The following is a 17,654-nucleotide window of genomic DNA, read 5'->3' on the forward strand; positions in this document are numbered from 1 at the left end:
TTCCAGGACCAAGGAGTATTTATATAGAACTTTCCTTTTGGTGATCAAACAGGTGCATAGAAAACATGAAAGAGTAGATTCTCGTCAGTAATTAGCCTGTAACCTAACTCAGGATATGAGCCCTTAAAACCATGTTCCCGAACAAAGTACCTGACCAATTGCTTAATAATGAGCATTTCCAACTTCTTGGTACTTCAGACAGCATGTAGATAGCACCTAAATAATCAGCATTAGTAAGATAAAACTTTATACTTCTGAGAGAAAAAAATTCCTCTCTTCCCAAGATGCATTTCCATCACTAGGACCAGCCTTTTCAGAGGGCATAATGACATTTGTTACAAATAGTGAGCCTCAGTTTGTACCAAACAAACACTTGAGCACTCTAAGATTTCGTTATCCAAGAAAGAGGCTAAAATAAGATAATGTATGGTCTACTTTCTGAATCCCAGGAGGATAATGTTAATTGAAATAAAATTTTCATACAAGTCGTTTTACATTATTTATTGATCAAAGACTGAAAGTTACAGAAGCAATGATAAACTGAACTGACAAACTTGACAAAAAGAAAGGCATAAAATAGTTAATGACATTACTTTTGTTCCTGTGGGAGTAAAATGTAGATAGAGCTTGGTCTTAAGTCAGTCAGTTAACAGCACATACATGCCAAGAGGTGCTGAGAGATATCTGCAGAAAGCCAGGCTTCTTCCAGGTTGCTGAAAACTGTTAAAAGACATTTTGTACACAGATACTTTCTACATCAACCTGTTCAAAAGATGTTAATACACACCTCTGGAGCTGGAGGGAATTGAACCTGGGTTGCTTGGACACTACCACTGTACCACAAGAGCCCCCACGACCACCACCCCAACAACTTGCATGCACAGTAGTGGTTTTAAAGTATACCAGATGTAATCACTCCAGTTCTAACAATTAATTCTCCAGTATTTTGGGGGAGGGGTGGGGAAAACAGTCCTGAATGTTATTCCACCCACCATTCCTTCCCAGATGATTCATGTAAAGACTAGTTAGGGAAGGTTAACAGAATATTAACCATGATGGGAATTTACATCTGCTATGAGCCTGAATTACCATGTTTACTTGGGTACTGTCACTTTGACCTGTACAACATATATTGCAGATAAATGCAAAGCTAAGAGTAAAAATACAAACCACAGAGTAAACCAAACTTCAAAAACATATTTCAGTATACTACTGTCTGATATGGCAATTATATATCCGTTTCCCCACTGTGCCACAGCAAGCTCCTAATATCTTGAAGTTTTAAGATTAAGCACCAGTTTTATCCAGCTAATATTCTGTGCATGTCCTATCTGGACTCTGTGTCATGGTGTAGAGCAGCCCTGGTCAACAGGCAGTCCTCAGGCTGTTATGGGATTGGCCAACATTGATTTTGAGAAATGTGAAAGCTTCTCAATCAGTCAGAGCTGGTTTTCTCCCTGCCAATAGGCTCAATCAGAAATTAAACGCTGATGATACGGAGCCTCTGACTGGATGAGCAGAAAAGCAGTGAAACTGTATGTAGAAATGAGCATTTTGAATTTTCATAGCACTGGAGTTGTGCAGTGAGTAAACAGGGGAGTAGCACAGCAAAAGGGAGAACTCTGACTCATGAGAAGTTGCAGCCCATGAAACTGCATTCCTGACACAGGAGAAGCATTGGGCAGGCGGGTTTTATTTTTGCAGTGGTGGTGGTGACGACGGGGATAAAAGAGAAAACAGAAACCCGAGACCCCATGCCTCTGTGAAACCAGGAGAAGTTCAATAGGAACAAGCAGGGGCCTCACTGGTGAACTTGACTGCAGAGTTGAGAGGGGTGGCCACTGCCAGAGAAAGGTTGCTATTTTGGGGGTGGGGAACAGGTTCAACTCCATCAGGAGAGAAAGGCAGCAAGAATGCAGCTCAGCTGGCCGTTTATGGCTATGGTGGCAGCAAAAAGTACGAGAAACTCCGATATTGTACCTCTCCTCAGCCTTGCAGGCAGCTTCTCTCCTTGGGCTTATTCACTTAGGTTTCAGAAGGAGCAATTCAGTTAAACAACATTCTTGCAACAGGATTGGAAATTATCTCTGTTTATTACCCATAACACATGGGAATACAAAGATACTAACCCCCCTTTGTCTCTGGCAAGATAATTAACAATGATGGCAGTGGATCAATATCTTTTTTGTTCTTAACTACAACAGGGCCATGTTGTGTCTGGAGGAGATAGTTTTTTTTTTAAAGGTGTAAAACATAAAGTGGTATCATTGTCAGACGTGCCAGCATGTTTTGTACAATCTCGAAAGTCAGGTGAGAATCAAGCAAGCAAACAAAAAAAAAAAATCACAATATTGATCGACCAACAATCATTCTTTAGAACTGTAAATGAAATTGTAAACAAAAGCCAGTTGCTATTGCTTTGCATATTAAGAAAATATAATTTGGGAAGCCTGTGTCTGATGGGAGAATTTTGAATAGACAGGACGTATTTACATCTGTGGCACACCCTGAGAAAACTTGCCTTTCACATCAAACTATTGCTAGAAGAGTAGAGAACCTTGCATCGAACATTCAACGTTCTCTGATCGCTAAATTCACTAACCAACAATTTAGAGCCTGAAGACACCGCAGATTCGATGCAGTTCAGGAGGTAATCTTTATTTGAGTAGTCATAAAACATTGGAAGACAGAGGAACTGTTTGACCTATGTCCAAAGAGAGGCACAACAATGAGGCAAGACATTTCAACAAAGTGCAGATTCTGGGCACTGTAAGAGGAGATAAAAACCTTCATAGCAAACAAAGCAGAAGGTGTGAGCTTCCCAACCGATGAGTGGTTGAATGACACGGAATTCCTGATTGACACCAAGTTGCTTTCAGTCTTGAATTTGAAATGAAAGGGAAGGATCAGTTTATCAACAAACTGTATGAGCATGCCCAAATGTTCCCTCAGAGGTTAGGATTGCTTCAGAAACATTGAATAAATAGACAACGTCCTTAATCACAACACCAGTGAATGAGAATTAGGCTGCACTTATTGGCAGCTTGGAAGAAGTTCAGCACAGACTTGCCGATTTCAGGGAGCAGAGTGATGAGCTGAAGTAGTTTGCAGACCCATTTGGAATGGATGCCGCTGAAACCCATAACATGTTCCACATGAAGCTTAACCTGTGAAATGACTGACCTGGAGAAAGCTGTTGTAGAATGTGCCTTTAGGTAATTTTAGTCATTATGTTCCCACAAAATCTTACCCAAATCTATTGAACCACGCCCTCCAATTCATTACACTGGTTGGCAGCACATCTCACTGCCAACAGATTTTCTCAAGAATGAAAAGCATCAAATCAAAAAATCAAGATCACTTCTGACAGACAGGCAACAATCTGGAACACTCCATATTGCTACATGAAGTGGATGGGCAGACATTAACTTCTTGTGCAGGCAAAGACAATGCCAGATATCTTCTTGAATTAGTGTTCAATTTGGAGTTAGGCAGGTGATAAATTTGTAGACCAATTTTCAGTTGGTTCAAATATGGTGGCTTGAAAATCAATAGCAAGATAAATTTCCAAATATCTGACATTTTCTCTTCCTTCCTAAAGCTTGCACATTTGTCCCCATGAATGAGGAAATAAAAATAAAAACAAAACGTGGTCCATCATCTGCAAATATGGACAAAAGCGAAATGACTTGTAGGAGACAGGCATCTGTAGAATATTCAGCATTGCTGCAGTAAGCAAGTGGGTAGGCACTGGTTTCTTGTGCAAGTAAAGGTAATATCAGATATTTCACTGGATTAATTTGGTGCAGAGAAGGCCAGAAATTAGTCTTAGTTTTAGGGAATGCAAGGAGGCTGGACAAGCCTGGTGTGGAGAACATACACTGAGGAACAGAGGAGTTAGTTCCTTAACTTGCATTCTATAAAATATGCAGGGTGTGAAACATTATAACAACTATTTCATTTCTGGTCCAATAATCTTCATTTATATCTTTGAAATTCTCACTAAAATCACTACTACCAAAATTTCAAGTGAACTTCTGACTTCCATCAAACAATGTGCTTATGATAACGAGTGCTCCAGAGACATAGATCATCCAACTCAGTTCCCCGTTCCTGCTTTCTTCCCATACCCGTTGATCCCTTTAGCCTTAAGAATTAATATCTAACTCCTTCTTGGGAACATTCAATGTTTTGGACTTGAGCACTTTTTGTGGCAGAATTCCACAGGCTCCACTCACCCCTCCCACCTCCCTCAACTCTGAGTAAAGCCATTTCTATTCATCTCAGTCCTTAAATGGTATACTCCATAACATTAGACTGTGATCCCTGGTTTTGGATTCCACACCCCCCCCACCACCAAACATCGGGAATATCCTTCTGCATCTACCTTGTCTAGTCCAGCTAGAATTTTACAGGCTTCTATGGAGATTCCCCCCGCTCATTCTTCTAAACTCCAGTGAATACAGTCCTAACTGATCCAGTCTCTCTTCAAAGTCAGTCCTGCCACCCCAGGAATCAGTCAATAAATCACCTTAACAATGAAACACACATTAAGGTTCAGATGATAATTAGAATCTACTCAGTAGTCTAAGCATCATAAAAATCAAATGTCTGGGGCATTTGTGTATCTTGTTATCTTTTTATCATATAGATTTGAAATACTGTTCAAGATAACCGCAAATCCTATACCAGATATATACTCAGGATAGATGTAAAAAGTTAATTGGATCATTGTCAAAGCTTGGAAGAGGGGTTCAACAGCAGTGAGAATGTACATGAGAGCAAGCAAGAGCATAAATGCACAGGTACAGGAGATCAGCACAAAGGAATGAATTGCACAAATGACGGATGTTAAGATGTAATGGCTATTTGGTAGCCATATATAAACAGAAAACAAATTGTGCAACAGTTGTACTGCACAAGACTTAAAAATTTCCCTTTTCTGCGCCTCAAGGGGATTTTCCATGAAAGATCCCCTAACACTCACCATGCAACCAATTTGTTTTATTTTTAATAAAAGCACCTTCACGAATATTTCACTTGGCTCAATGTCGATATATCCCAATTATTACATTCAACTATACCAGCAACTGTCACACATGACAATTTTGTTCCTCACACATGAAATGCATACACACCAGATGTGTAAAGGGAAGTTGAACAAGGCTGTACATAGGAACATTGGGCCAAATATCATCTTTCTGTGCTCTATGATACGATGGTTTATATACTTAAATAATGTCCACAACTTCTTTTCAAACAATTTGGCACATAATCCTCCCTCACTCATTTAGGTCAAGTCAGGATTATTTTTGTGAAATTCTGATCATTTCGAGAACAGGATTCAAGAACTCCACAACAGTCATTTGGGTGAACAAAAGAAAGATTGCTTTCCTAATTCTTGCATCACTCAACAGCAAAGAGGGCAAAAAGTCAAAGTACAGCTAAACTGTCTATCCAGGTCCTCCCTTGTGATGTCTGTCTCTCAAAATATCAAACAGCATAAAATTCCTGGACAGAAATGTTCCATCCATTTCTCCCAGTTAGACAATAAGCCTATTCAAGACGGATGAAAAATAAAGCAAATCTAAATACTAAAGATAAACAAAGTAAGTCACTTTCAAGATGCTTTCTTAGATTGAAGACTTTAAGCAGGACTGGCTTATTGGATGTTACTTTCTCTGCTATATCCTAAAACTTCTTAGTTTCAAACATATTCTACAGCTACAAGAATATTTCACAAAGCAGAAGGAAGCATTAGGTAAATCATCAATTTGATGATTTGTGATCCTGCAGGGGCTACTAAATGATATAGGCGGGGTAAGAGAAGCAACAATGGTGAGGTTAGTGTTGTTATAGGTTTGGGGGTAAGGAGAAAACAGTGGTGGCCTGGCCTCTTCCTGTCTCAGCAAAAGAATGTTTTACACGAATTTATATGCTACACCATCTCCAACATGGGGACAGACAGAATGGACCACAACACTAATATGTGTTTTCTCCTGATCAAATAAGCAGAAAACAAGACTCATTGGGACTACACCGCTCTAGAAAACACCACTTACATTTCTCCTTCAATTTCATACACAAATTGGAATGGAAACGAGATGGCTCACTGATACTCTTTCAAAGAATGTTACATGTTCCTTCAGCATTGGTTTGTTATTTTTAAACGTACACACAAGATTGCATTTTAACAAAATAACAGTTTAGCTGTTTACAGTGACAGCTCAATCTCAGAATTAAAAACACTATGAAAAGGTAATCCTATGAAGTGTACAGAATTATGAAGATGGAATGAAGTCCACATCCTAGAAGTTATGGCATTGGCAATTTACTTTGTAGTTGGAAGAGGAGATCCCTCACATGTGTAATTTCACCATTTATTCTAAGTCATCGAATCTGACCCCAGAAATTCCATTAAATCTGTAGGGGTAAAAGAAAATTAGAGTGAAGCGAGATTATGATGGATTGGAAAGTGTCATTACTGTCACATTGTTATAGAGCTATCATTCTCAAGTATTCACAAGCACAGACCTGAGCGGTGTCACATTTCAAGAGACTGGCAAGATGGAGGAAAGCAGTAAACCAGCATATACATTATATATTACTACCCATGTGTGCATTTAATGAGGTGCATTTAAGTGAAGTGTATTTAAACTATTCTTCCAAGCCTTGTTCTGCACCACTGCCTCCAATCCCCCTCAACACCTCAAATTTGTGCTTATGAAGAAAAGGGACATAATGCCACACAATGGAATGCTTTTTTATTTCAGCCTTTCAGTCATCAAGTGGTAGCTTCATACAGAGAGGAATGAAACCAATTAAACATTTAAATTACAAAAGACAGCAGAAACAGACAAGACAGAGAATCTACCTTGTAGAGCTTTCATAGGAATATGGTCCGACTTCATAGATTCTGGAGGAATATATACTACATGTCACAAACATTGCAATACTGGTTCCCCCTAATTCTAGATCATAAAAAAAAATCTCCTTGATTAGCTAGAAAGTGGCATTAGGACTCAACTAGACTTTAACCCAAAAGAATTTCTTATCAAAATACACGTCAGATATACCTGATCTGCAATACTGTCATGTTGAGGTGTAAAAAAGAAGCATATACTAGTGCATGAATGTAATCTTAAAATTAGTTTAAAACAAGGCAATGGTGTCCCATGAAAACATGAATCATTCTCCTGCCCCAAAGTGTCTTGACGGAGAGGGGCACGACAATTTCCTCTAATGAAAAGTACCTAAAACTTGACAAACGGGGAGAAACAAAAAAAGAGAACAATAAAGGATCGGAGGAGGCACACAGTCACAGAACAACAAATTACATGGGGTTAATACACCTCGTTTAGGTTCTGGTGACAGCTCGGCAAGAAAGAGACTTTCCAAATAAACAATAATGTTACCTGATAATTCGCTGTCATCCAGATGACATTCATCCATTATCCCTTCAATGGGTAAATCAGAAGATGGTCTGCAATTGAAAGCCGGGGAGGGGAAAACACAGAGCAGCAGAAAAGAGAGAAATCTCAAAAATCCAAAATACATTTTCTTCACAATTTATTTCAGCAGTTTTAAATCCATCCTAATACACCAGAAGGAAACTTGAAAGGTCACGTTCTCTTCTTCAGAAGCACTGTAGCCAACGGTCAGAAAGTGATGGGTTTAAATCCCAATCAGGGATTTGAGCAAAAAGATCTAGGCTGACACGTTAGAGCGACATTCAGTGTACTGCCTCAGAGGTATCATGCCAAAGATCAAGCCCCACTATTCCCAGAGTCATCATAAAAGTTAAAGATTTTAAAGATTTTATAAAAAGTACACAAAACTGCACAACCTACACCCCAATTTATCAGTCTTTCAGACCCAAGTTGACAGAAAGCATTGACCAGATTTCTGTCCTTAACAGGAATTATGATTTATTACAAATAAATAGATGAACAATTATGAATTAACAAATACCTTTGCTGGTTAAAATTGTAACTTCACTACGAAACTCCCCCGATACACATACAAGACGGGTGCAGCAGGTAGTGGGAAAGACTGGATATGCAGTTCAATGGTCTCTGTCCAAAGGGTTCGCTGAAGTGATCCTTTATGGCTTATCAGGACTTGCTGTTCGTCAATCTACTCTCCCTAGGCTTGCAGGCATTTAGAAACAACTGGTTCACAACTTATAAAGTCTCTGACTTAATGCTAAGGGCCACAGCTCACAGAAACTGATAAGGGAACTAAACTGGCTTTCATCAGGCTGGAGGGGTTTTCCTGCAGAGAAAGAACAGCTCCTTCCTTTGCAGAGGTCTGATGGCTTCTAGCCCTAAACACTCTCAACCACAAGCTGTTGAGCTACCTGGGAACCAATCAATCACAGTTTTTGGCAGGTAGAAGGCCTTTGTCGTCGTCATCAACAACAGGCCACTATTCCCCAGACCAATCAGCTACTTGTTGCTGGCCAAGTCTTCATTTGTACCTATACCATGCCTCCAGCTCATCTCCAACTAGATTTCCCCACTGCTTGAACAAACAGCAGTGTAAAGAGTGCTTACAATGATTGTCCTCTAACTTGCTTTTCAATTTTAAAAAATGCAGCAATCCTTTCCACAACTGTTTGGTTTAAAACCAGTCTTTTCCCATTTCAGTCCACAATCAAAAATACAGAAAAAAATCAAAAATATATGGTCTTTACATTATGAATGAAATGGATTTGTTCTGATAAATTATGAAAATCTTATGGGTTTACTATTTTTTAGAAGGATTCAAAGTTTTTCTGACATCCTGGCTAATGTTTATTCCTCAACCAACAGCATTTAAAAAGAGACATTACATAGTCACCTCCTTGATGGCTCTGGGACAGCATTGTATGTGAATGGCAACTGCCCTTCAAAATAAAACACTTTGCATGCAGAAAGTTGAGATAATTTTTGAGACACATAATTAGGAACTACAGATATGCAGGCTCCCAATTTCAATCACACAACAGTGATTTAAGTGACAGTTGCGATAACATCATGCTCTACAGGCTTCAAGCTTACATTTTATGTACAGCATCTGCATCAGAGTTGAATTAGGGGCTTATCATGAACTGCAAAATGTATGGGTAAACCACAACTTTTAATTCTTAACTATGCTAACACGCATAGGTGCACAATACTGCAGGATTTGCATTTAATGATGGCTCCATTTTCAGAGTTCCAATGCCACCTGACAAAGCCCCTTAAACACCCTCCCACTGTGCTGTTCTTCTATAAATATTGACTGCCCAAAAATTCCTAATCATAAATACAAACCTCTTGACATAAGTACACACAGACAGGGTTATAGTCACAATGGTTTGCTCACCTTTCTGATACCACGATTAATCGGGTTTTCAAGTATTTGTTGTTTTGAAAACCTGCAAGAAAAAGCACAAGGCATTTCTAAGAGAACTATAACAATTCCCAATTCCACAAAGTAAAGCAAATTTAGGTTGATATAGTGGAGAAAATGATTTAATTTCTGCAGTACCTACAGACTCAGGGAATTCCAAGGATTCCCCAAGTCAAGCTTCTTTTTTAGGCATTTAGTTCATGTCTTGTGATGATGTCCTAATGTTACAGGACTTCTTTATTCAAAATGTTAAATTTCTGTCAAATTAAGGGTACACGATCAAGTACATTTAATTTATCATGAAAACTTAAGCTCAGATCTTCTCCGTCCCCACAAAAAATTAATTCATTTCCAACTTGTGATCTTTGCTCTAACCATTGTAAAAATCTGATTTACCCTTTGAAAAGATCAATATTGTCTATATCTGTTTCGCATGCTGTTCAGATCCCACTTAAACAGGAAAAATCATGGACCCCAAGTAGCTGAAGAAAGAGTCCAACTGAAGTCCAAAGTCAAAGAAATCAATATGGTCAAACCATGATTAAAAGAAACCTTAAACTTCAAAATCTTTACCAATTGAGCTTTTGATAAAAGTCTCCTAACAGTCTTAAGGAACAAAGACAGTTGTTCAAAAATTTACATTTTGACATTCTCAATGGCCCCGAGTACGGTTCTCCTGGAATGTGACGCTCAAGTTATTGTTAACCCCTGGAGTGAAATACCTGCTTCAGAGTCTAAATAATATTTTCCAAATGCCTCATCCTTCGGAATATTTGGGTACAGATACAGCAGAGGGTGTTCAGGGACATTCTCATCTGCCATCACTTTGTAGAAGCGAAGGATTTCCGAAAGAGGAATGTTAGTCAGGTGAGTCTTGGTGTATGGTTCCACTGATCGGATTTTGAATTCCCCTAAAAAAGGGCAAAAAACAAACCATTATCAAGCAGAACCAAAAAAAGTTTCAAAGTTGTCAGAAAAATCTCTTTAAACTACTTCAGAAAGTAACAATAGTTATTGCAACAAACAATCCTGCTGAAACAAGATAGGTTTGGAAATCAAGAGCCCAGATATAGATCCTTACACAATTTACTTACAGTAAACTCTGAAGTCACTCTTGTTGCAGATGATATAGCTGTACCAAATACACTCATTTTAAAATAGAAACAATATGACTTCCAGGGAGTGGTTAGACTCAAATCATTAACTCCACTGTTTTGTCTCTCCACTGATGCTGCCAGACCCAAGTATTTTTTAACATCTTCAGTTTTTATTGCAGACATCCAACATCCACAGTATTTTGCTTTTACAATAGGACTATAGTTTGATGTCAAGCTTACATTTTGAAATTATATTATAGCAGCAAAAGTATACACTGTTTAGCCATCCTAGAAAAAAAAATAGAATATGGTGTGACTTGCCCTCCTCTTAACTACAGCAAGGATGGAGGGAGGAGAAAGACCTTCAGGGCACCAAAGTGGATCTCAGGAAGAAACAGAAGAAATGCTGGAGCAGCAGTGACCAGAGTGTCATTAGGCAAATGATGCAAGAACACAGTCTCCCCAGCCACAAGAACAGTATTCATAAATTAAAACTAGGGTAATCTAAATCAATATAAATCAATGCTAAGTCCTTGTGGGATTTACAGGAGCAGCAATAAACCCTGCAGCACTATAAATCCAAGCAGATTGTGCAGATCCCTAGACACACTCTCATACATTTATGTAGCATCAGAATGTGATATTAAAAGAAATTGAAAATTCACTCAAGGTAATGTGCAGCCTTATTTTAGCAGTGTTAACTGATAATGTGGGATAATTCCTGAGACATGTCCAAGCACCATTACCACAACAATCAATTTTTATGGGAAAGCTCTTTATTAAAAGGGTGAATAGATGTTTGTGTTGTGGGCTATTTCCCCATCCAGTGTTAGAATTCCACGCATGGAGTTTACTCGTGTTCCTCTTATGCCAGAAGGTTTGGCTGCTATCAAAATAAATGTTATGCTGGGATTTAAAATCAGAAACTAGGAATGGGCTTGTGTTTCGATGTTGAAATGTAAATGGATTAAATTGGTCTACGTAAGGTCTGAGGCCAAAGTGGCTTATTTTAAAATTTAAACAAAAGGCCTTCCAGTTCTTTTCAAGAAATTAATCCACTTAACAAGCGCAGAAATAAAATGACAGAAGAACAACCCCATCCAACTTAGCAGACAAGAAACCTTCTTCCGATTTACTGACCCAGACCACATGGCTTCACGATTTATTATTTACCATTTGGTAAATGTTCCACCCATGAGAAAGTAATGCCACCATCCTTGCAGCTCTCACTGAAGCGAAGCAGAAAAGTCCCAGTTGGCTTCCTTTTCAACAAACTGCGTTCTTTCTTCTTGCTCAAAAATCCAATAATGTTCCTAGAGATCAAGATTACATAAAGCAACAACAGCCACTTTAAAACACATGTTTTCATAGTGTTATAGTTTGAGGAGAATGGGTACTTTCCTAGTTTAAATAAACTTACAAATTACCCTACATGAATTGTTCAGTCACTATAATATAGGCTGTTGTCCATTGAAGATGCCGTTGGAATTCTAGAATAATGTGTATGACTTAACCAGGACAATAACTTGGTGCCACGGTAGGAAGGAGTGAACTCTCAAGCTCTACGTTTTTGACAGCACGTCCTTTTTCAGTTAGACTGATAGAACTTTGCAGACTGCAAACAATTGCCTGATTCCACTTCACCAAGCAGCAGGGAATATTATGCTAGTCAGGATAGCCTTCCCAACCAAATATACCTTCTCACAAGAGGAGTACTCCAGTCAAGCTAGAACAGGCTCTTACAAAGCAAGGTTATTCACATATCAGTTAAAACTAGATTTGGAACACATTTCCTCACATTAGGAGCTCAATATTCGATTGGAATCATAATCATCTTGTCCCATTTTCACCATTTGCAAATGACGGCTCAGAGGGCAGAGTATCGCCAAATTCCAGTACTCACTTCTAGGAGGTACACACAAAAAAGGTTCTCCTCTACTTTTCTTCTCCAATCTACCGAACCCTCTGTTTGAAGGAATAACTTCCTCCATACAGCAACATGGGTGAGCTGTGGAAACTAGACCTTTTTGTGAACTATTTCCTCAACATCTGGCTGGTTGAACCAAATTTGTCAGATGTTCAACTTCAAAGAGTCCTAACTCACAATGTTAGCAGACCTGAACTGTATATCACATCAAAGGGAGGCACCAAGTATCTATTCCAAGGATTGCATCAAATATAAAACCACAATACTGACACACATTTCCAGCGATTAGACTGTAGTGATTGGAACGAGGTCAGTCAGGTGGACTTCAGAATATGTGTTCCCTGTCTGGGGTTGTTAGGATTTCCTGATTGGACCGGGTTGAGTGACAGATATAAATAGGAGTATCAGGGGTTTTGTTCACTCGAGGAGCTGGCTCTGAGCTAGCTGGGTCAGTGTCACGTACTATGCACGTGTAAATAAAGGATGACTTGGTGACAGGATACCAGCCTTCTTGGTGTTATTTCAGTGGCAGAGAGAAAACACAGCCCCAAAGACATTCGCTCGCAATGGTCATATTTGAATTGGATTAAGCATTTCTGGCATCATGCCACTATTTGGGAAGCTTGACTCATTTGATCCTGCCATCGAAGACTGGGCCCGGTATGTGGAAAGAATGTTTTTTTTTCCCCCCCAAGCAAATGACATTGAGGCAGATGAAAAGCAATGAGTTATTCTCTTAACAGTGTGTTGACCCGCAGCTTTTTCAGTTATTAGGATCCTAACTTTCCCGGAGACACCAGATACTAAAACCTTTCAAGAGTGGGCAGATTTAGCTAAGGAATATTATGACCCCCAAGCCTCCTCTAATTCTAAGATGCTATCAGTTTTACTTGGCAGTTGAAGAACCAGGGGAATCCATATCAGGATTCTTGATGAGTTTAAGATGACTAGAAGAGGCACGTGATTTTGGTTTAACCCTAAGTGAGATGCCGAGAGACCATTTGGTATGTGGAGTTAATGACGTGACCATGCAAAAGCATCGACAAGTTGAAGTCCAACCGGACTTCAAACAAAGACTACAACTGGCTTTTTTGTTAGAAAATGCGGCGAGTGGAGCATATGAGTTGCAGGGTATACCGATGGAAGCGGACACCATCGTCAGACCAACAGAGCTTGGGGAACACCACTTAAGGTGAAGGTAATTGCATAGTCTCACTCAAGACATATCCTAATAAGAGGGACTCGAGGTCAGCCCACAGCAAAACCCCAAAATAAGGCAAACAATTAAAATTTTCAAGGATCCGGGCCAACAGGCCATTCTAGTTGCTGCTGGTATACAGACTTAAGCCAGCAAGAGTCCCACTAGGCTTGAATTGAGTAAGAGAACTCATAGGCCGGTATCCAGGAGAGTGCACACCCTGGAAAGTCCACCTATAGCTGGTTTGGAACAGTTAAATTGCTTGTCAACATCTAAATCAGAACCAAAAACATCTAGTTAGATGGTCACCCAGTTCTGACGGAGCTCAATACCGTTGCATCAGTGATTGTAGAACCAGTCTTTGCTAAAATTTGCTCTGGACTCTAACCCTTAAAGTTTGTAAGGCCTCAGCGAGACAGAGAACCTATACTGGGAAACCCCTACAGATTAAAGGCACAACTTTGGTTCTGGTCGCTTATCAGAAGCAGCTGGCTCAGTTACCACTGATTGTAATAAAAGGCTATGGCCCAAGCTTGATAGAGGGAAATTCAAACAGTTTGGCTCAACATTTTTCAGTTAGAAAATAGCTGCCTGAGTGAAGTCCTAATTAAATACCTGGATGTTTTTCAGGAAAGTCTAGGAACTGCCAAAGGAGCCAAGGCTACCTTACATGTTGACAAGGAAGAAATTCAATGATTCTGCAAGACCCACCCAATGCCATTTGCCTTAGAGGCAGAAATCAGGAGGCTGGAAAACAAAGGAATCATCAAATCAATCCAGTTTGCGCATTGGGCAGCACTGGTCGTACTGATTGTGAAGCCTGACGGGTCGGTTTGGCTTTGTGGGGATTTTAAACAAATGGTAGACCGCTTTTTGCGGCTGGATAAATACCCAACCCCTCGTGTAGAGGATTTATATCCAAAACTGGTTAGGGGGGGGGCTGTCCTTCACAAAGCTGGTCCTGAGCCATGTGATCAGATGAGGATGCCCAGAGGTATGCTACAATTAACTTTCTTTTATTCATTCACGGTTGACAGCCTCACTGGTCAGGCCAGCATTTATTGCCCATCCCGAATTGCCTAGGGGGCAGTTGAGAGTCAACCACATTGCTGTGGGTCTGGAGTCTCAAGTAGGCCAGACCAGGTAAGGATGGCAGTTTCCCTCCCTACAGGATGTTAGGGAACCAGATGGGTTTTTCTGACAATTGACAATGGTTTCATGGTCATCATTAAAATCTTAATTCCAGACCCTTTTTTTATTCAATTCAAATACCACTGGCTGTCATGGTGGGATTTGAATTAATGGTGTCTGGGTTAACAGTCCAGCAATATCATTGTGTACTCTCAAATGGTTTATGCCAATATACCTGCCATTTGGGGTATCATCAGCCTGTGCCATTCTCCAGCAGACCATGGAGAACATTTTACAAGGGCTACCCCAAGTCGCCAAAGACCAATAAAGAGCATTTAAAGTACTTGGGAATAAGTGCTTAAATGTTTCTCCAAGGTGGAGGTATGCCTTAGGATGGAAAAATGCATTCCAGGCACCCTAAGTGACCTACTTGGGCTACAGAATCAACAAGGCCGGGTTACACCTGTTGGAAGATAAAGTTGGGGTGATCAAAGTTGCCCTGGCTCCCACGTCTGCGCAGAGCTTAGGTCTTTCCTTGGATTGGTGAATTATTACAAAAAATTCATACGTAACCCGGCCTCCATTGGCACCTTTACATTTGCTATTGAAAAAGGATCAGCCTTAGAAATGGTCTCATAGCTGAGATCTAGCCTTGAGAGAAGTGAAGAAGCAGCTATTGTCATCTAAGGTGTTGGCATACAATGATCCCAAGCAGGATGTGGTTCTGACATGCGAGGTCTCCCTGGTATCGGGGAAGCGTTGGCTCACAGGTGGCCCAGCAGAGATGAACGCATGATAGCGTATGCTTCCTGGACTTTGGCTGATACTAAACGAATGTACGCCCAGGTGGAGAAGGAAGGTCTAGCAGTCCTGTTGGTGAGAAAAAATTCCACCAATCCCTTTACGGATGTAAATTTGTAATATTAACGGACCACAAACACTTGCTAGGGCTACTCAAAAGAGAACAGGGCCGTGCTGCCTATAGCTTCAGGTGAAATTCAGCGGTGGGCTCTTATTCTGAGTGCATACAATTACAAGTTGGAACATCATCTGGGAGATGAAGTGGCAAATGCAGATGCCTTAAGCCATTGGCGGATACACCACCAGTGGTGCTACTGCTAGAAGAATCCATTCTGGACAGCCTTCCAGCCATCGCTGACAATAATCAGGCTGTGGACACAAGATCCCGTCCTAGCAAAACTAAAACAGCTGATGAGGGAAACAAAAAGGGCCATCACAACCAGAACTGAAACCAGTCAGGTGGACCTCAGAATCCGAATTCCCTGATAGGACCAGGTTAACGGCCCCAATCAGACAGCCTGGCTGACAGATAGAAACAGGAGTGTCATAAATTCTGCTCACTTTAGGAGCCGGCTGAGAGCTAGCGGGGTCGGTGTCACGTACTATGCACATGTAAATAAAAGGTGCCTTGGTGACAGGATACTGGCTTTCATGGAGTTATTTCAGAGACAATGGCAGCGGAAGGCCCAACTGACCACCAAATCTCCCCCCACCCCGCACAGACACTTGTTTTCAAAAATGCCTCTGAGTATAAAGAGGAAAATTAAATTAGCCCATTTAATCAAAGTGAGAGAATACAACATGCAGTGAACTGCAATCATCTTACCCGTCATTCCAGATATCCTCCAGGTATTTCTTAATGAGCTCTAGGATGCCTTGCAGCCAGAGCCAGAAGGAAAAGCTCTGATCTGGTAAATTCTCCTGTATTAAAGAGATCCAAAATAAATAGAAATGATTAAAATTACCTTAAATTAGCTTGCCAGAATCTACAAGTAATAAAAGGACTGGCATATAAAATAGATCCACAGAATCTTACATTCCAGGAAGAGGCCACTTAGCCAATAATGCCTGCGCAAGCTCTCTGGTGGCTCTTTCAATTAGTCCCTACACCCCAATTTTACTAACGCCTCCTAAATCTATGCTCAGTTTTGATATAGGATTGCCTAGCCGCCAAATTGTAAATTGAACAGCAGCATTATCCAAGCTGTAGTTAACCGATCATTTATATTTGCAGTTTTTTTTTGGTGGGGGAGGGGGGAAATAAAGGAAGAAAACACCAAATAGGAAAATTAAACTTTGCCATATAGAACACTTATCAGTAGTGCTTTACTGAATAACTTAACTTGAGGACATCCCAGTATTAATATAGACTCTGGGGAAGCAAATACTGTACAAAAATGTTTACAGTTTGATCCGCCAAAAGCATTAATTGAAGCATTGCGACAAAGCTTTGGATTGTAATGGTGCACAGCCAGGGAATCTTGGACAGAGGTTGAGAAAGGAAGATAAGAAGCAGCAAAGTTTACCCAGCTTTAAATTAAGGTGGACTTTGGAGAACTAGTGTTGCCTAGTTTAGGTTTGTACAGGTTAGAGGTAGATATTATAGGTACAGCTCAAGTCACTAACCTTGGAAAACTTGGCCCATGTAATGGAACAATCTGCATAGTTCGGTTGAGAACCTAAACAACACAAGAACAACACAGATACAATACTGGTAACCTGCTAAATCAGGACAATATTTTGTACTTTTAACTTAAGTGTCACCAGATTTTTGAAAAAAAAAAACAACTCCTACAGCATCAAAGGCAACTCTATCAAAGAGCTATTCAATTAGCCCCATACCCACTTGACTCTTCCTCATAGCCCTGCAATTCTTTTTCCTTTCAAATAGTTCTCCTTTTGAAGTTTATTATTGAAATCTTCTTCCACTGTTCTTTCAGGCATTGCATTCCAGATCCTCATGACTCACTGCATCAAAAACATCACCTCATCTCTCCAGAGATAGTAGGAACTGCAGATGCTGGAGAATCTGAGATACAAGGTATAGAGCTGGATGAACACAGCAGGCCAAGCAGCATCAGAGGAGCAGGAAGGCTGACGTTTCGGGCCTAGACCCTTCTTCCTG

The 17,654-nt window shown here is 40.2% G+C and overlaps 1 protein-coding gene across 1 annotated transcript in view; it reads right to left on the reverse strand.

Moving 5' to 3' along the window:
• Positions 1 to 486: 486 nt before the first annotated feature.
• LOC109926024 (signal transducer and activator of transcription 3.1-like) overlaps positions 487 to 17,654 on the reverse strand; it is a 43,543-nt gene continuing 26,375 nt past the window's right edge. The window contains exons 14-22 of the mRNA XM_048618876.1: positions 17,372 to 17,425; positions 17,156 to 17,208; positions 16,356 to 16,450; positions 11,646 to 11,785; positions 10,098 to 10,286; positions 9,349 to 9,400; positions 7,416 to 7,483; positions 6,875 to 6,916; positions 487 to 6,423 (exon numbers count right to left, since the gene is read on the reverse strand). Of these exons, the coding sequence (XP_048474833.1) occupies positions 6,386 to 6,423; positions 6,875 to 6,916; positions 7,416 to 7,483; positions 9,349 to 9,400; positions 10,098 to 10,286; positions 11,646 to 11,785; positions 16,356 to 16,450; positions 17,156 to 17,208; positions 17,372 to 17,425 (731 nt within the window). The 3' untranslated portion in view covers positions 487 to 6,385. The remainder of the gene's footprint in view (positions 6,424 to 6,874; positions 6,917 to 7,415; positions 7,484 to 9,348; positions 9,401 to 10,097; positions 10,287 to 11,645; positions 11,786 to 16,355; positions 16,451 to 17,155; positions 17,209 to 17,371; positions 17,426 to 17,654) is intronic.

This window comes from Rhincodon typus, chromosome 41 (assembly GCF_021869965.1).
Source record: "Rhincodon typus isolate 14 chromosome 41, sRhiTyp1.1, whole genome shotgun sequence".
In the NCBI taxonomy this organism is placed as follows: Eukaryota; Metazoa; Chordata; class Chondrichthyes; order Orectolobiformes; family Rhincodontidae; genus Rhincodon; species Rhincodon typus.